Below are 19,115 nucleotides of genomic sequence, written 5' to 3'. Positions count from 1 at the left end.
CCTCTGTCCCAGTCTCAAATCTCTGGAAGACTGAAACAGGTTTCCCTCAAGAATGTCCCTGTATTTAGAGCTATTCCTTCAATTCTGACCAGTTTCCCAGTCCCTGCCGATGAAAAACATCCCCACAGCATGATGCTGCCACCACCATGCTTCACTGTGGGGATGGTGTTCTCGGGGTGATGAGAGGTGTTGGGTTTGTGCCAGACATAGCGTTTTCCTTGATGGCCAAAAAGCTTAATTTTAGTCTCATCTGACCAGAGTACCTGCTTCCATATGTTTGGGGAGTCTCCCACATGCCTTTTGGCAAACACCAAACGTGTTTGCTTATTTTTTTCTTTAAGCAATGCCTTTTTTCTGGCCACTATTCCGTAAAGCCCAGCTCTGTGGAGTGTATGGCTTAAAGTGGTCCTAGGACAGATACTCCAATCTCCGCTGTGGAGCTTTGCAGCTCCTTCAGGGTTATCTTTGGTCTCTTTGTTGCCTCTCTGATTAATGCCCTCCTTGCCTGGCCTGTGAGTTTTGGTGGGCGGCCTTCTCTTGGCAGGTTTGTTGTGGTGCCATATTCTTTCCATTTTTTAATAATGGATTTAAATGGTGCTCCGTGGGATGTTCAAAGTTTCGGATATTTTTTTATAGCCCAACCCTGATCTGTACTTCTCCACAACTTTGTTCCTGACCTGTTTGGAGAGCTCCTTGGTCTTCATGGTGCCGCTTGCTTGGTGGTGTCCCTTGCTTAGTGGTGTTGCATACTCTGGGGCCTTTCAGAACAGGTGTATATATACTGAGATCATGTGACAGATCATGTGACACTTAGATTGCACACAGGTGGACTTTATTTAACTAATTATGTGACTTCTGAAGGTAATTGGTTGCACCAGATCTTATTTAGGGGCTTCATAGCAAAGGTGGTGAATACATATGCACGCACCACTTTTCCGTTATGTATTTGTTAGAATTTCTTGAAACAAGTTATTTTTTTTCATTTCACTTCACCAATTTGGACTATGTCCTTTACAAGAAATCCAAATAAAAATCCATTTAAATTACAGGTTTTAATGCAACAAAATAGGAAAAACACCAAGGGGGATGAAAACATTTGCAAGGCACTGTAGCTATCAGGATTGGTGGCAGTGCTTTCTTACACAGCAGCTCAACAAATCATTCTGCGCCTCGCCTTCTTTGCATTTGGTTGGTGAAGAACGCCATTAGCCATGGAATAGGTACATTTTGCAATCTACAGTGCATTCGGAAAGTATTCAGACCCCTTCACTTTTTCCACATTTTGTTACGTTACAGCCTTATTCTAAAATTGATTAACTATTTTTTCCCCTCATCAATCTACTACATACAATACCCCATAATGACCAAGCAAAAAAATTTTTTAACCCTTTGTTGAAGCACCTTTGGCAGCGATTACAGCCTCGAGTCTTCTTGGGTATGACGCTACATGCTTGGCAAACCTGTATTTGGGGAGTTTCTCCCATTCTTCTTTGCAGATCCTCTCAAGCACTGTCAGGTTGGATGGGGAGCGTCGATTCACAGCTATTTTCAGGTCTCTCCAGAGATGTTCGATCTGGTTCAAGCCCGGGCTCTGGCTGGGCCACTCAAGGACATTCAGAGACTTGTCCCAAAGCCACTCCTGCATTGTCTTGGCTGTGTGCTTAGTGTCGTTGTCCTGCTGGTGGGTGAACCTTCGCCCCAGTCTGTGGTCCTGAGTGCTCTGGAGCAGATTTTCATCAAGGATCTCTCTGTACTTTGCTCCGTTCATCTTTCCCTCGATCCTGACATGTCTCCCAGTCCCTGCCGCTGGAAAACTGCCACCACCATGCTTCACCGTAGGGATGGTGCCTGGTTTCCTCCAGACGTGACGCTTGGCATTCAGGCCAAAGAGTTCAATCTTGGTTTCATCAGACCAGAGAATCTTGTTTCTCATCGTCTGAGTGCCTTTTGGCAAACTCCAAGCGGGCTGTCATGTGCCTTTTACTGAGGAGTAGCTTCCATCTGGCCACTCTACCATAAAGGCCTGATTGGTGGAATGCTGCAGAGATGGTTGTCCTTCTGGAAGGTTCTCCCATCTCCACAGAGGAACTCTGGAGCTCTGTCAGGGTGACCATCAGATTCTTGGTCACCTCCCTGACCAAGGCCCTTCTCCCCTGATTGCTCCTTTTGGCTGGGCGGACAGCTCTAGGAAGAGTCTTGGTGGTTCCAAAGAATGATGGAGGCCAATGTGTTCTTGGGGACATTCAATGCTGCAGAAAGTTTTTGGTACCCTTCCCCAGATCTGTGCCTCACTAGGCAGGACCCATCTGGTCAGTCTCGCAATACACACAGTCAACTCAACACACAGTCAATTCAACTCAACTGCAGAATGAATCAGAGTAGTATACATGGGGCTGTGTCCCAAATGGCACCCTATTCCCTGTGTAGTCCACTACTACCCCATAGGGCCCTGGTCAAAAGTAGTGCATGTATAGGGAATAGGGTGCCATTTGAGACATAACCTTGATGAAATACTAGTTAACTACTCACAAGAACACATATCGCTCTGGATTTTATATGGTCAATGCTGAATGGTCAATCTCAGTTTACACACACTCTCACATTGATGCTATAGATTAGGACAGAGAGAGAGAGTAAAACTGTAGATTTCAATAGGTCAATTTTTTGGGGTCCCTGGCTGGAACTGACAGTTACAATTTGAATGCATACACCCAACTCTCTATCTCAATGGTAACTTATTACAGGGATATAAACTAGAGATATCTCAATGAGTGCTGTGAGACACTCCCAAGCATTGAAACAAACTGCTGTGTATGCATCTGTGCGATTACATTAGAAATCTATGTTTACTGTACATAAGCTACCACATATTGATTGCCATGGTACATTTTAGACTACCCCAGGGAGATACACTCGAAGTACAGACAAGAGCCCAGGCCTACCAACCAATCCCCTTTGGAAAATGGAGGCAACAATGTTACAATATAGGCAGTAACAACTCTTGATACAATATATCCCCTTCAAAATCGCCAAGTTACATCATGGAATAGGGCCTAAATTTAAGAGTAGACTAACCTAATAGAACTTTCAGCCTCTGAAACATGTCAAAGAAAACTTCATCTATGGTGGAAAGCGCTGTTATAAAAAGTAGCCGACAGACAGTAGACGAAAATGGGGGGCAAACCAATACAAAGCCTACCAACCAAAATGCGTCAAATTTCCCTTAATATGGGCATACGGCTGGACAATGTAAGAACGTACCTTGGTAAAGATGAACACAGAAAAGTCCATGTAGGCCTATTTGATACGAGTGAATTCACAAAGCCAATCGGTTTCGCGTAGCCCTGTCCGACTGCCGCTATCCCCACACAAAGTTACCCAGCTCATTCCCCATCCCCTTTGTCGAATCTCTTGAATATTTCAGTAGCCTATACATTCTTGACATAGACTTCAAATACCTACCAGATATGCTGGATAATCATTTGAGAAAATAACGTACAGAATCTTACCTTGACTCGTGTTTTCTAATATATATATATTTATAATTTCAGAGCTGCATTTGATGCAAAAAGTATCCCGTCTGCTTTTTCTAGAGAAATAAACTCCCTACTCCGTAGACTACTTTTTTCACTGAAGAAAATAACCCAAAGTATGAGTGATGTGGCCTATCTGTTTAAAATGATAGTTGCCTCGTACAAAATACCAAAACGTCGAGGAAAAACGGAATGTAAAAATTCTAACTATGGGCAGGAGTCCAGCTCTCCCGAACACGTTACAATATGTCCTCAGTGCCTCAGTCAAGGGCGAAATATTTTTCCCTTCAGCAGAGTGGAGTGGACAATGCATTTCAGGCACCTCTCCTTATCTAGAACTGCCCACACAGGACATGCCGACTGTACTTGGAGGGCAATGAAGCAAGCTCAGAGACAGACAGACCTGTGAACCTTCCTGTGAGTAGGCTAAGTAACACTGCTGACCCTGACTCACATCTTATTAACCCACTTCACACACACTGATCAATATGTGGTTATTTCTGTGATCTTAATTATATGAGAAACTGTACTTTGCTCAAAGATGTTGGTGTTGCAGGGCACATCCTTCCTTAGAAGTTGTATTTGCTCAGATATGGATGGTTCAACAATGATTCAATATGACAAACACATATTATAAACATGTTTGGAAGGTTCTTCCTACTGATAAGGGCTGTTACTAAGTGACGATTCAACACTCTTACCTCAGATAAAGATCACATTCTAGAGATCAACAGTGGGACTCAATGTGGACTCAATTTGTGAGTTCAATGTAAAACTTTACTCTCAAACACTCTTTTTGGGGATATATATATATATACTTGTGTTTAAACTACACTAACTGAATTTCGTTTGGTGAAAAAGTATAGTAAACTCCTGCTAAGAGACACTGTAGTTCCGTGAAACCACTGTTGGCTTGTTTTTGTGATCAGTGAAGAAACAGGAAGCTTTAGTGCAGAGCATTGTGTATTTGTAAGACAGCATAGTTTAAGTTGTGCTGTCTTACTGCTGAGGAAGCGTTCTCGCTTTTATTCCCATCAAATTTGACTTCTTCCAAACTGTGACACTAGTATAGTATAACATCAAAGGTTTTACTCAGTTGGTAGAGCATGGAGCTTGCAATGTCAGGATGGTGGGTTCGATTCCAGAGACCATCTGAACATAAAAAAAAGGTATGCACGGATGTATGTAAGTCACATTGCATAAAGGCATCTGCTAAATGCCATATATTATATCCTAAAAGAGTTACAATGTATTTTCTCGGTGGTGTAAAATCTGAAAAAAACACTGATTGCCTTCTGTGTCAAGACAAAAGGGAATGAGTGTGTGTGCATAGTCAATGAGAACAATGACGATGTGCACACATTTAGCCATTGTGTATGACTGCACAGCTGCTGTTGTGCACATCTGCCCTTCCGTGTCTAAATAACATTCAAATGAAGCAAAAGGGATCTCTCTCCCCAAATCATCAGCCACTCATCTAGTACCTCCTAATTACCATCCCATCATGTATTTATTTTTAACTTAATCACTGCAGGTTTATGAGTCATACATTATAATTCAATTAAACTAAATATATAAATTATGAAAGGAATTATTAATTAATCTAGGTTCTAGGGCCTCCCAAGTGGCGCAGTGGTCTAAGGCATTGCGTCGCAGTGCTTGAGGCGTCACTACAGACCCGGGTTTCAATCCCGGGCTGTGTCACAGCCGGCCGTGACTGGGAGACCCATGAGGCGGCACACAATTGGCCCAGCGTCGTCCAGGTTAGGGGAGGGTTTGGCCGGCTGGGATTTCCTTGTCCCATCGCTTTCTATTGACTCCTTGTGGCGGGCCGGGTGCCTGCAAGCTGACTTCGGTCGCCAGCTGGACGATGTTTCCTCTGACACATTGGCTTCCGGGTTAAGCGAGCAGTGTATCAAGAAGCGATGAGGCTTGGCAGGGTCGTGTTTCGGAGGAAGCATGGCTCTCGACCTTCGCCTCTCCTGAGTCCGTAGGGGAGTTGCAGCGATGGGACAAGACTGTAACTACCAATTGGGGAGAAAAAGGGGTAAAAAGTACCCAAAAATATAAATTATAATAATAATCTAGGTTCCAATTAAGCTGTAAATGAAAGACATTACGTTAACACAGAACAATAGTCCTTTGTATTCTAATCAATGTATTTGATGATGTTAGGATAAATATTTGTCACAAACAAAACAATATTTTTTCAAATGTTACATTTCAAACATTGCTTGTCATGTTTGTTTGTCTTTTGTCATTTAAAAATGCCCAATCAGGATATCTGTACTTTGTGTTTAGGTCCTCAGTTCCAGTTATGTTATTAATGATGTTAACCTCTTCCCGGTTTTGTACATTCAGCATTCTGTGCTGTCTTTGTTGTGTAATTGTGGCAGGAAAAAGCCTTTATTAAGTATAGCTCTATAGAGGCAAGTGGATGGGGGAGAAAGTAAGGAACTTGTCTGTCGGCTGAGCATTAAGTACCAATTTTAAAGAAAATTGTGATAAATTGAGAAGTATACCAGTTTAATTTAAGGACCAAAAAATTGACAGCTGTGCCATATACAGTGCATTCGGAAAGTAGTCAGAACATTTCCCTTTTTCCACGTTTTGTTACGTTACAGCCTTATTCTAAAATGGATTCAATGAACTAATGTCCTCATCAATCTACACACAATGACAATGACAAAGCGAAAACTGGTTTTCAGAAATGTTGGCAAATTTATTAAAATAAAAAACATAAATACCTTATTTACATAGGTATTAAGACCCTTTGCTATGAGACTCGAAATTGAGCTAAGCTGCATCCTGTTTCCATTGATCATCCTTGAGATGTTTCTACAACTTGATTATAGTCCACCTGTGGTAAATTCAATTGATTGGACATGATTTGGAAAGGCACACACCTGTCTATATAAGGTCCCACAGTTGACAGTGCATGTCAGAACAAAAACCAAGCCATGAGGTTGAAGGAATTGTCTGTAGAGCTCAGAGACAGTATTGTGTTTAGGCACAGATCTGGCGAAGGACAACCATCTCTGCAGCACTCCACCAATCAGGCGTTTATGGTACAGTGGCCAGATGGATGCCACTCCTCTGTTAAAGGCACATGACAGCCCGCTTGGAGTTTGCCAAAAGGCACCTAAAGGACACTCAGACCATGAGAAACAAGATTCTCTGGTCTGATGAAACCAAGATTGAACTTTTTTGGCCTGAATGCCAAGCGTCATGTCTGGAAGAAACCTGGAACCATCCCTACAGTGAAGCATGGTGGTGGCAGCATCATGCTGTGGGGATGTTTTTCAGCAGCAGGGATTGGGAGACTAGTCAGGATCGAGGCAAAAATGAACAGAGCAAAGTACAGAGAGAGTCTTGATTAAAACCTGCTCCAGAGTGCTCAGGACCTCAGACTGGGGCGAATGTTCACCTTCCAACAGGACAACGACAGCCAAGACAACGCAGGAGTGGCTTCGGGACAAGTCTCTGAATGTCCTTGAGTGGCCCAGCCAGAGCCCGAACTTGAACCCAATCGAACATCTCTGGAGAGACCTGAAAATAGCTGTGCAGCGACGCTCCCCATCCAACCTGACAGAGCTTGAGAGGATCTGCAGAGAAGAATGGGAGAAACTCCCCAAATACAGGTGTGCCAAGCTTGTAGTGTCATACCCAAGAAGACTCGAGGCAGTAATCGCTGCTTAAAGTGCTTCAACAAAGTACTGAGTAAAGGGTCTGAATACTTACGTAAATGTGATATTTCCGTATTTATTTATTTTTGTATATACATTTGCAAAAATCTCTAAAAACCTGTTTTGCTTGGTCATTATGGGGTATTGTGTGTAGATTGATGAGGGAAATAAAAAATTTAATCCATTTTAGAATAAGGCTGTAAAGTAACAAAATGTGGAATAATTAAAGAAGGGGTCTGAATACTTTCCAAATGCACTGTAGATTGCAAAATAGTTGGGAAGAGATTTCGATGTACCGATTCCATGGCGCATGGTTTATGAACTGATCCCCAAACGACGCTGGATTCAAAACTTAAGAGTTTTTCAATTTAAATTATTATACAAAATTCTTGCAATCAATAGAATGTTATATATATATATATATATGGGGGATAGAACTATTCCAGCTCTGCAGATTTTGCTGAGAAGAAACTGAATCATTAGATAATTTGTTTTGGTACAGTCCATATGTAGCTTGTTATTGGTTGCAGGGTCAGGAATGGCTGAAGAATTGCAACATTTACCTGGAGCTAACTCTGCAAATAGCACTGCTGGGTGATTTAAAAAGTCATAGTCAATCGATCAAAAATATTATAATACTCTTAGCAAAAATGTTTATCTTTAATTTACAATATGTAGAATCTATGAGAATAGAAAGGTTCAGAACTTTTGTGAAACATCACAGCACAGTTAAAATATATGGCAAATAGAAATCAAAACGGAATAAAAACAATTTATGAGTTACAATCACACACTCTTTCTTCTTAATTTGGGTCTTTCGAGGACAGTACATTTCTCATTTGGGTCTCGAGCTGTAAAAGCTTAAGAACCTCTGCTCTATGGTGATATTAATTATAGCTCTATGCCTGATAGCTCTGTGGTGATGGGTGGCTTTCTCAGGAAACTTCACCCTAACCACAGACGTCTTCTTCGCACATTGGTACAGTATCTCTACCTGTAAACAAATGTACTTAACAGGAAATTAGCTTAGCTGGTAATTCACTGTATTTGATCATGTAATACCCTAATAAACTGTATGTATGAGAAACTGTAACACACTTGATTACTTGATTGGTTGCCATTGATTTGGAGTGGCCCTTCACGTACAGTTGCCATACAAAGCATTTTATTCAACACCGCCCTCCAGTGTTCAATGTGGATATGACAAAGGACACATTAAAAGGGTACAACTCTGGGTATATGATGGGGCAAATACACAATTATCACTTTCTGAACTAAAACAACTTGAAATAATTAATCTTATTCAAACATTTATTTGATCCAAATCTTTGGAATGTAGTAGTCATTGATCAGATTCAGAAACAACAGGGAGCTGACCAGGGAGTCAAATGGCACCCTATTCCCTACACCGTGCACTACTTTTGACCAGAGCCCTATTGGTCCACTGTATAGGGAATAGGGACATTTGGGACAGAGTCCAAGTAAAGAAACTTTACTTGAGTCATTAAGGCCTCAACTGCTTACTTATTTTTTTCTTTTTTATCTGGGACAGCAAATTACAGAAGCAGTATTGAAAATCAAACATTTAGTAGAAAAAAATGGCACAGACATTTGTGACAGTACAAAAAACACAAGGTGATATAACATACCAAGTAAAACATTACGTAAGTAAAGAGACATGTATAGCTTTTTCAATAATGAAAAACATCTCCATAATTGTACATTTCAGAACTATATAATCTGAAACCATATAAAATAGTTATCTGTAACACTGTCTTATCCTTCTTTCGCTTTCTCTCTCTTTCTTCACAAAACAATATCCTAAACAACACAAATATCTTTTAAATATATCAGTGCAACATTGTTTTCACATCTGGTGCTGCAGCATCCTTTCCTATTGACAAAGACCACACCAAAACATTAGGCCTTTACATTTTTGAGTGGTGGAACCATAGAAATAATTTAGAATGACTCATTTTAATTCCAATCATTCTAATCCTATGGAATGTGGAATACTGTTATGCGCTTGAAGCAGAACCATGAAACATCTGTTGAACTAGCTACCCCGCATGAAGAAAACATGAAAGAATCTAAAGATAGAAGCTCATAGACCCCGGCTGAAGGAATAAACAGTATAGCTACATCACATCCATTGATTGAACCTTGGATCTATGTTTTCGCCATTTTATACAGTACTTTGTTTTGCCTGAACTCTTCACGTTAACATTCAATACAGACAAAAAGCAGAGCAAAGAGGATGTAGACTACAGTACTTGAAAACAGCATGACGTCATAAGAGTCTCTTTCATTCTATCAAGGTCCATCATTCTACCACAGACATGTAGGGCCGGTTTCCCAGACACAGATTAAGCCTAGTCCCGGACTAAAAAGCATTCTCAACGAGATTCTGAATCTATGTCTGAGAAACTGGCCCGTAATGTCCCAGGTATTGTCATAGCAGTGTGATAGCATTTTATTTTGTAGAGATGCTTCAGCCATCCGATCTGTTGTCTGTCTACGTCCCAAATGCCACCATATTCCATATATAGTGCACTACTTTTGACCAGGGCCCCTAGGGCTCTGGTCAAAGGTAGTGCACTCTTTAGCGAATAGGGTACCATTTCAGACACAGCCAATGGCTTCTTAACTCTCTCCTTCTTAGGCCTTTGTAGCCAATTCTTGCCCCTATTAATAAGGCTCAATACTGATGATCATGGCTGACTCTGAACATCTCTCAAAAGGCCATAACCATTGGCCATAATAACCCTCCTTTTCCAGGCAGCATTGTGAGAGCACCAATGGAACATAACAACACAAAATGCCTATTACATACTGTACATGATGACAGCCAGATAACATCGCCTATGATACAAAAACTACGAAGAAGAGATACTGCAGCATTTTGTCTCTTTTTATAAAGGCGCTCAAATATATTAAAACCTATGTACAATAAGTTGGATGTGTCATGTGCTATGAAGGGATGGCATGGAATCCTGCTAATCTGACCCTACTCTACAAGCCGATGCCTTACGTACTGCTATGATCAGAATCTACCAGCCAATACCTTACGTACTGATATGATCAGAATCTACCAGCCAATACCTTACGTACTGCTATGATCAGAATCTACCAGCCAATACCTTACGTACTGATATGATCAGAATCTACCAGCCAATACCTTACGTACTGCTATGATCAGAATCAGACTCTACCAGCCAATACCTTACGTACTGCTATGATCAGAATCTACCAGCCAATACCTTACGTACTGATATGATCAGAATCTACCAGCCAATGCCTTACGTACTGCTATGATCAGAATCTACCAGCCGATGCCTAATGTACTGCTATGATCAGAATCAGACTCTACCAGCCGATGCCTAACATACTGCTATGATCAGAACAGAATCAGACTCTACCAGTCGATGCCTAACGTACTGCTATGATCAGAACAGAATCAGACTCTACCAGTCGATGCCTAACGTACTGCTATGATCAGAACAGAATCAGACTCTACCAGTCGATGCCTAACGTACTGCCAAGATCAGAACAGAATCAGACTACCAGCCGATGCCTACGTACTGGTATGACCAGAACAGAATCAGCCCTACCAGCCGATGCCTACGTACTGGTATGACCAGAACAGAATCAGCCCTACCAGCCGATGCCTACGTACTGGTATGACCAGAACAGAATCAGACTACCAGCCGATGCCTACGTACTGGTATGATCAGAACAGAATCAGTGGAGAAAAGGCAACAGAAACTTTCAAAAAGGCACTGTGGAACTAGACACAGGTCTAGGGCCAGGGCAAGCACCCTCTGGATGCATACACACATGTACGCACATACACTTGCACACGCACACACACGCATGCGTACATGCACACACACGCACACACACACACACACACAAACAAGATGCACAAATCGATGCAGACATACAAACAGATAACATGGCCAGCCAAAGAGCCACGCGTCAGGATAGTGAATATACGTTTTTATGCTCTTTCTGTGAAATAATAATGACCTCAGACAAAAATGTAATATCCTATCCTTCCAAAAAAAAAAAAAAAAAAAGATAAATACTTCCATCTCAATTGGTCTCATCACCAGCATCTAATTACAGAAAAACAAAGCACATCGCAAAACAAACAAAAACAAAAACCAAATAATAATTTTTGCTGTACACGTTTTCTTTATACACAGTGCCCACTACGGGTAGGTTCCTTTCACTGCAGCTCCTGAGAATAGCATGGCTCAGTCACAACCTCCCACCATCTCTACAGCCGGCTGCATACCAAATGGCAACCTATCCCCTACATAGTGCACTATATAAGGAATAGGATAACATTTGGGTCACAACTCACAACCCTCCGTCCGGTGGTCTAGTTCCTCCAGCTATGAGGCTGCTTGTGTTCTCTTCCCTAGAGGATGAAGCTCACGCCTCTGAGTAGCTGTTCTGTGCATTTAGCTTGCTGTCCTTCTTTAGCTTGACTCCGTCCACCAGCTCAAAGTTATAGTTCTCCAGAGCTGACAAGTTCCTGCTGTCGGACATGTGGCCGTGCGAGCAGGCACAGTAGAGCACGACGCCACAGATAGCTCCCAGGAAAACCCCCAGAGCGCTCATAGCGATGATGGTGATGAGGATGGGGTCCAGGGTTTTCATCATGTTGCCTGGGCCACCCAGCTCGCTGTTCTCCACTTCCTCTGGGTAGTAGTGGTCCATCGCTGAAATAGAGATGGAAAAACAACAATTTTAGTAGCCTGGGGTGGTCTAGCCTAGCGGTTACTGCTGCTGCCTTCAAAGCACACATGTACTGTATGCAAGTGCTGCCATGGGTTTGAATCTGGCCCACGCCCTTCTAACACAGCATCTCTCCTCCTTACTTTCCTGTCTCTCTTCACTTTAGTTGTTAAGAATGGAAGATCCATACAGTATATGGCCTAGCATGAGCTAGAATTGAGAATATTAGAGATTTTAAAAAAATATTACAAGCATCAATGAGCAGTGAGGTAGTGTACTTACGGTATATGCAGATCTCTGTTGGCTGGGACGTAGGAGCCTCTGGTATATCTGGATCTGGAGGAGAAACAAAGGTGTTACACATCATAAGCAGGATCAGTATTGTAACAAACTACCATTCTGGTTACCTTCCCAAAGATGTCCAGAAGTCCTGGTTGGAGGATTTCATATTTCTTGCCTATTCTCTCCTGATTCCAGGAATCTTCCAACCAGGCTTTGCAACCTTAGCAGAGTCAAGGTCCTAAACGATATTATAACCGTGATCGATAATAGACAGTACTGTGCAGCCGTCTTCATCGACCTGGCCAAGGCTTTCGACTCTGTCAACCGCCGCATTCTTATTGGCAGACTAAATAGCCTTGGTTTCTCAAATGACTGCCTCGCCTGGTTCACCAACTACTTCTCAGATAGAGTTCAATGTGTCAAATCGGAGGGCCTGTTGTCTGAGCCTATGGCAGTCTCTATGGGGGTGCCACAGGGTTCAATTCTTGGGCCGACTCTTTTCTCTGTGTATATCAATGATGTCGCTCTTGCTGCTGGTGACTCTCAGATCCACCTCTACGCAGACAACACCATTTTGTATACATCTGGCTCTTCATTGGACACTGTGTTAACAAACCTCCAAACGAGCTTCAATGCTCTTCAATCTAACGCTGCTGGCACACGCCCACCCGACTAGAATCACTACTCTCGACGGGTCTGACCTAGAGTATGTGGACAACTACAAATACCTAGGTGTCTGGTTAGACTGTAAACTCTCCTTCCAGACTCACATTAAGAATCTCCAATCCAAAGTTAAATCTAGAATCGGCTTCCTATTTCGCAACAAAGCCTCCTTCACTCATGCTGCCAAACATGCCCTCGTAAAACTGACTATCCTACCGATCCTTTACTTCGGCGATGTCATTTACAAAATAGCCTCCAACACTCTACTCAGCAAATTGGATGTAGTCTATCACAGTGCCATCTGTTTTGTCTCCAAAGCCCCATACACTACCCACCACTGTGACCTGTACGCTCTTGTTGGCTGGTCCTCACTACATGTTCGTCGTCAAACCCACTGGCTCCAGGCCATCTATAAATCACTGCTAGGCAAATCCCCGCCTTATCTTAGCTCATTGGTCACCATAGCAGCACCCACCCGTAGTCTGCGCTCCAGCAGGTATATCTCACTGGTCATCCCCAAAGCCAACACCTCCTTTGGCCGCCATTCCTTCCAGTTCTCTGCTGCCAATGAGTGGAACGAATTGCAAAAATCTCTGAAGCTGGAGACTCTTATCTCCCTCACTAACTTTAAGCATCAGTTGTCAGAGCACCTTACCGATCACTGCACCTGTACACAGCCCATCTGAAATTAGCCCACCCAACTACCTCATCCCTATATTGTTATTTATTTTGCTCTTTTGCACCCCAGTATCTCTATTTGCACATAATCTCTTGCACATCTAGCATTCCAGTGTTAATACTAATTGTAATTATTTTGCACTATAGCCTATTTATTGCCTTACCTCCATAACTTGCTACATTTGCACACACTGTATATATATTTTCTGTTGTATTTTTTGACTTTATGTTTTTTTACCCCATATGTAACTCTGTGTTGTTGTTTTTATCGCACTGCTTTATCTTGGCCAGGTCGCAGTTGTAAATGAGAACTTGTTCTCAACTGGCTTACCTGGTTAAATAAAGGTAACAAAAAAAATAAAAGAAGGTGGGCAGTGACTAGGGTTGATGGGCGGGAACCCGGTTACCGAGATTTACTGCCCAAAACCACTACCTTTTCCCGGGATAAATAACTGCAAGAAACCGGTCAATTATAATAAACTATTTATATGAACAGTATGGCGTGAAATGGAACTGTTAAATTATATGCGATGTTTAAATCTGGCTTCTCTACGGCCTCTGCATGATGAATCATCAGTTCTCAGGGTGGGGACAGACAGTCCATCTCAGTATGGAAAGCAGTTCACAATGCATGTAGACCTATCAACCTTTTTTTCTTGTGACAGGTAGGCCTACATTTGCTGCCACATAGCCTATGCTACAGTAATATAAAGACTGAATGCACGTCTACTTTACCCATCTCCATCTGGCTTTCGGGGTCACCTTATTTTTTTATTGTAGAGATATACAGTCTCTTATTCTGTCTCTCACTGTTCAAATAAACCTACCATTAAAATTATAGACTGATCATGTCTTTGTCAGTGGGCAAATGTACAAAATCAGAAGGGGATCAAATACTTTTTTCCCTCACTGTATAGTGGGGAGAACAAGTATTTGATACACTGCCCATTTTGCAGGTTTTCCTACTTACAAAGCATGTAGTGGTCTGTAATTTTTATCATAGATACACTTCAACTGTGAGAGACGGAATCTAAAACAAAACTCCAGAAAATCACATTGTATGATTTTTAAGTAATTCATTTGCATTTTATTGCATGACATAAATATTTGATCACCTACCAACCAGTAAGAATTCCGGCTCTCACAGACCTGTTAGTTTTTCTTTAAGAAGCCCTCCTATTCTCCACTCATTACCTGTATTAACTGCACCTGTTTGAACTCGTTACCTGTATAAAAGACACCTGTCCACACACTCAATCAAACAGACTCCAACCTCTCCACAATGGCCAAGACCAGAGAGCTGTGTAAGGACATCAGGGATAAAATGGTAGACCTGCACAAGGCTGGGATGGGCTACAATAGGCAAACAGCTTGGTGAGAAGGCAACAACTGTTGGCGCAATTATTAGAAAAATGGAAGAAGTTCAAGATGACGGTCAATCACCCTCGGTCTGGGGCTCCATGCAAGATCTCACCTCGTGGGGCATCAATGATCATGAGGAAGGTGAGGGATCAGCCCAGAACTACACGGCAGGACCTGGTCAATGACCTGAAGAGAGCTGGGACCACAGTCTCAAAGAAAACCATTAGTAACACACTACGCCGTCATGGATTAAAATCCTGCAGCGCACGTAAGGTCCCCCTGCTCAAGCCAGCACATGTCCAGGCCCGTCTGAAGTTTGCCAATGACCATCTGGATGATCCAGAGGAGGAATGGGAGAAGGTCATGTGGTCTGATGAGACAAAAATAGAGCTTTTTGGTCTAAACTCCACTCGCCGTGTTTGGAGGAAGAAGAAGGATGAGTACAACCCCAAGAACACCATCCCAACCGTGAAGCATGGAGGTGGAAACATCATTATTTGGGGATGCTTTCTGCAAAGGGGACAGGATGACTGCACCGTATTGAGGGGAGGATGGATGGGGCCATGTATCGCGAGATCTTGGCCAACAACCTCCTTCCCTCAGTAAGAGCATTGAAGATGGGTCGTGGCTGGGTCTTCCAGCATGACAATGACCCGAAACACACAGCCAGGGCAACTAAGGAGTGGCTCCGTAAGAAGCATCTCAAGGTCCTGGAGTGGCCTAGCCAGTCTCCAGACCTGAACCCAATAGAACATCTTTGGAGGGAGCTGAAAGTCCATATTGTCCAGCGACAGCCCCAAAACCTGAAGGATCTGGAGAAGGTCTGTATGGAGGAGTGGGCCAAAATCCCTGCTGCAGTGTGTGCAAACCTGGTCAAGACCTACAGGAAACGTATGATGATGGCAGGCGAGGTGAGTAGTCATGCTGTACTTCGCTCCGCAGGTAATATGACACATTACATTACAATGGAACGATTTGATTAGTGTAATGTTAGCTAGCTACATAGTTGTATTTGTATCAAAGATAAAGGTGTAGTATAGAGAAACTATCGAGGTTAGCTAGCCAGCTACATTCGTTCACAGCGACGCCGTTTTTCAAACAAAGTCAACACCGCAGCCATTGCTAGCTAGCCAACACTACCAGCTAGCAGTACTGTAGTAACTAAATACAATATCCTTTTAGCCAGCTACATTCGTTCGCAGCGACGCCGTTTTTCAAACAAAGTCAACACCGCAGCCATTGCTAGCTAGCCAACGCTACCAGCTAGCAGTACTGTAGCAACTAAATACAATATAATTTTAGCCAGCTACATTCGTTCGCAGTTAGTCTATTCCTAGAAACATTGAACCGCTGTAGTTTACAACAATTATAATTTCTAAAGTGGAAGTTGGGAGAGTTATTTTCGGGTGTTTCAGAGAACCAATTATAGTTTCTGAGGTGGAAGTTGGGAGAGTTATATTTGGGAGTTGTGGTGAGGGAGGCCCCGCTCTCTCCTTTCCCAGATGTTTAGTTCATTTCATTCCGATCTCCTCTGCATTATTGTAGCCATTTGCTGCAGCCTGTCAACTATGCCTCTGCCTATCCCTGTTCTCTCCTCTCCGCACAGGCTACACAAACGCCTCACACCGCGTGGCTGCTGCCTCTCTAACCTGGTGGTCCCTGCACGCACCACCCACCTGGAGTTCCAGGTCTCAGGCAGCCTCTGGAACTGCCGTTCTGCTGCCAACAAGGCAGAGTTCATCCCAGCCTATGCTACCCTCCAGTCCCTCGACTTCTTGGCGCTGACGGAAACATGGATTACCACTGAAAACACTGCTACTCCTACTGCTCTCTCCTCGTCTGACCATGTGTTCTCGCATACCCCGAGAGCATCTGGTCAGCGGGGTGGTGGCACAGGAATCCTCATCTCTCCCAAGTGGACATTCTCAATTTTTCCCCTAACCCATCTGTCTATCTCCTCATTTGAATTCCATGCCGTCACAGTCACTAGCCCATTTAAGCTTAATATCCTTGTCATCTATCGCCCTCCAGGTTCCCTTGGAGAGTTCATCAATGAGCTTGATGCCATGATAAGTTCCTTTCCTGAGGATGGCTCACCCCTCACAGTTCTGGGGGATTTCAACCTCCCTACGTCTACATTTGACTCATTTCTCTCTGCCTCCTTCTTTCCACTCCTCTCCTCTTTTGACCTCACCCTCTCACCGTCCCCCCCTACTCACAAGGCAGGCAATACGCTTGACCTCATCTTTACTAGATGCTGTTCTTCTACTAATCTCACTGCAACTCCCCTCCATGTCTCCGACCACTACTTTGTATCCTTTTCTCTCTCGCTCTCCTCCAACACTACTCACTCTGCCCCTACACAGATGGTAATGCGCCGCCGCAACCTTCGCTCTCTCTCTTCCGCTACTCTCTCCTCTTCCATCCTATCATCTCTTCCCTCTGCTCAATCCTTCTCCCTCCAATCTCCTGATTCTGCCTCCTCAACCCTCCTCTCTTCCCTTTCTGCATCCTTTGACTCTCTATGTCCCCTATCCTCCCGGCCAGCTCGGTCCTCCCCTCCAGCTCCGTGGCTTGATGACTCATTGCGAGCTCACAGAACAGAGCTCCGGGCAGCTGAGCGGAAACGGAAGAAAACTAGACTCCCTGCGGACCTGGCATCTTTTCACTCCCTCCTCTCTACATTTTCTTCATCTGTTTCTGCTGCTAAGGCCACTTTCTACCACTCTAAATTCCAAGCATCTGCCTCTAACCCTAGGAAGCTCTTTGCCACATTCTCCTCCCTGCTGAATCCCCCCCCCCCCCCCCCCTCCCTCTCTGTGGATGACTTCGTCAACCACTTTGAAAAGAAGGTTGACGACATCCGATCCTCGTTTGTTAAGTCAAATGACACTGCTGGTCCTGCTCACACTGCCCTACCCTATGCTTTGACTTCTTTCTCCCCTCTCTCTCCAGATAAAATCTTGCGACTTGTGACTGCAGGCCGCCCAACAACCTGCCCGCTTGACCCTATCCCCTCCTCTCTTCTCCAGACCATCTCCGGTGACCTTCTCCCCTACCTCACCTTGCTGATCAACTCATCCTTGACCGCTGGCTATGTCCCTTCCGTCTTCAAGAGAGCGAGAGTTGCACCCCTTCTCAAAAAACCAACACTCGATCCCTCTGATGTCAACAACTACAGACCAGTATCCCTTCTTTATTTTCTTTCCAAAACTATTGAGCGTGCCGTCTTTAGCCAACTCTCTTGCTATCTCTCTCAGAATTCTTGATCCAAACCAGTCAGGTTTCAAGACTGGTCATTCAACTGAGACTGCTCTTCTCTGTGTCACGGAGGCTCTCCGCACTGCTAAAGCTAACTCTCTCTCCTCTGCTCTTGTCCTTCTAGACCTGTCTGCTACCTTTGATACTGTGAACCATCAGATCCTCCTCTCCACCCTCTCCGAGCTGGGCATCTCCGGCGCGGCTCACTCTTGGATTGCGTCCTACCTGACCGGTCGCTCCTACCAAGTGGCGTGGCGAGAAGCTGTCTCCGCACCACGTGCTCTCACCACTGGTGTCCCCCAGGGCTCAGTTCTAGGCCCTCTCCTATTCTCGCTATACACCAAGTCACTTGGCTCTGTCATATCCTCACATGGCCTCTCCTATCATTGCAACGCTGACGATACACAACTAATCTTCTCCTTTCCCCCTTCTGATAACCAGGTGGCGAATCGCATCTCTGCATGTCTGGCAGACATATCAGTATGGATGACGGATCACCACCTCAAGCTGAACCTTGGCAAGACGGAGCTGCTCTTCCTCCCGGGGAAGGACTGCCCGTTCCATGATCTCGCCATCACGGTTGACAACTCCGTTGTGTCCTCCTCCCAGAGTGCGAAGAGCCTTGGCGTGACCCTGGACAACACCCTGTCGTTCTCCGCTAACATCAAGGCGGTGACCCGATCCTGTAGGTTCATGCTCTACAACATTCGGAGAGTACGACCCTGCCTTACACAGGAAGCGGCACAGGTCCTAATCCAGGCACTTGTCATCTCCCGTCTGGATTACTGCAACTCGCTGTTGGCTGAGCTCCCTGCCTGTGCCATTAAACCCCTACAACTCATCCAGAATGCCGCAGCCCGTCTGGTGTTCAACCTTCCCAAGTTATCTCGCGTCACCCCGCTCC

At 44.0% G+C, this 19,115-nt stretch overlaps 1 protein-coding gene across 1 annotated transcript in view; it reads right to left on the bottom strand.

The window, feature by feature from the left end:
* Positions 1-8,516: 8,516 nt before the first annotated feature.
* Positions 8,517-19,115, bottom strand: part of LOC311113964 (neuropilin-1a-like) — a gene marked incomplete at its 5' end in the record, with an annotated part of 39,761 nt that continues 29,162 nt past the window's right edge. The window contains 2 exons of the mRNA XM_084189231.1: positions 8,517-11,949; positions 12,248-12,301. Of these exons, the coding sequence (XP_084045357.1) occupies positions 11,660-11,949; positions 12,248-12,301 (344 nt within the window). The 3' untranslated portion in view covers positions 8,517-11,659. The remainder of the gene's footprint in view (positions 11,950-12,247; positions 12,302-19,115) is intronic.

Source organism: Coregonus lavaretus (genome assembly GCF_964263955.1).
Source record: "Coregonus lavaretus genome assembly, contig: HAP1_SCAFFOLD_2899, whole genome shotgun sequence".
NCBI classification, from domain to species: Eukaryota; Metazoa; Chordata; class Actinopteri; order Salmoniformes; family Salmonidae; genus Coregonus; species Coregonus lavaretus.
This window is presented reverse-complemented; position numbering and strand designations above follow the sequence as displayed.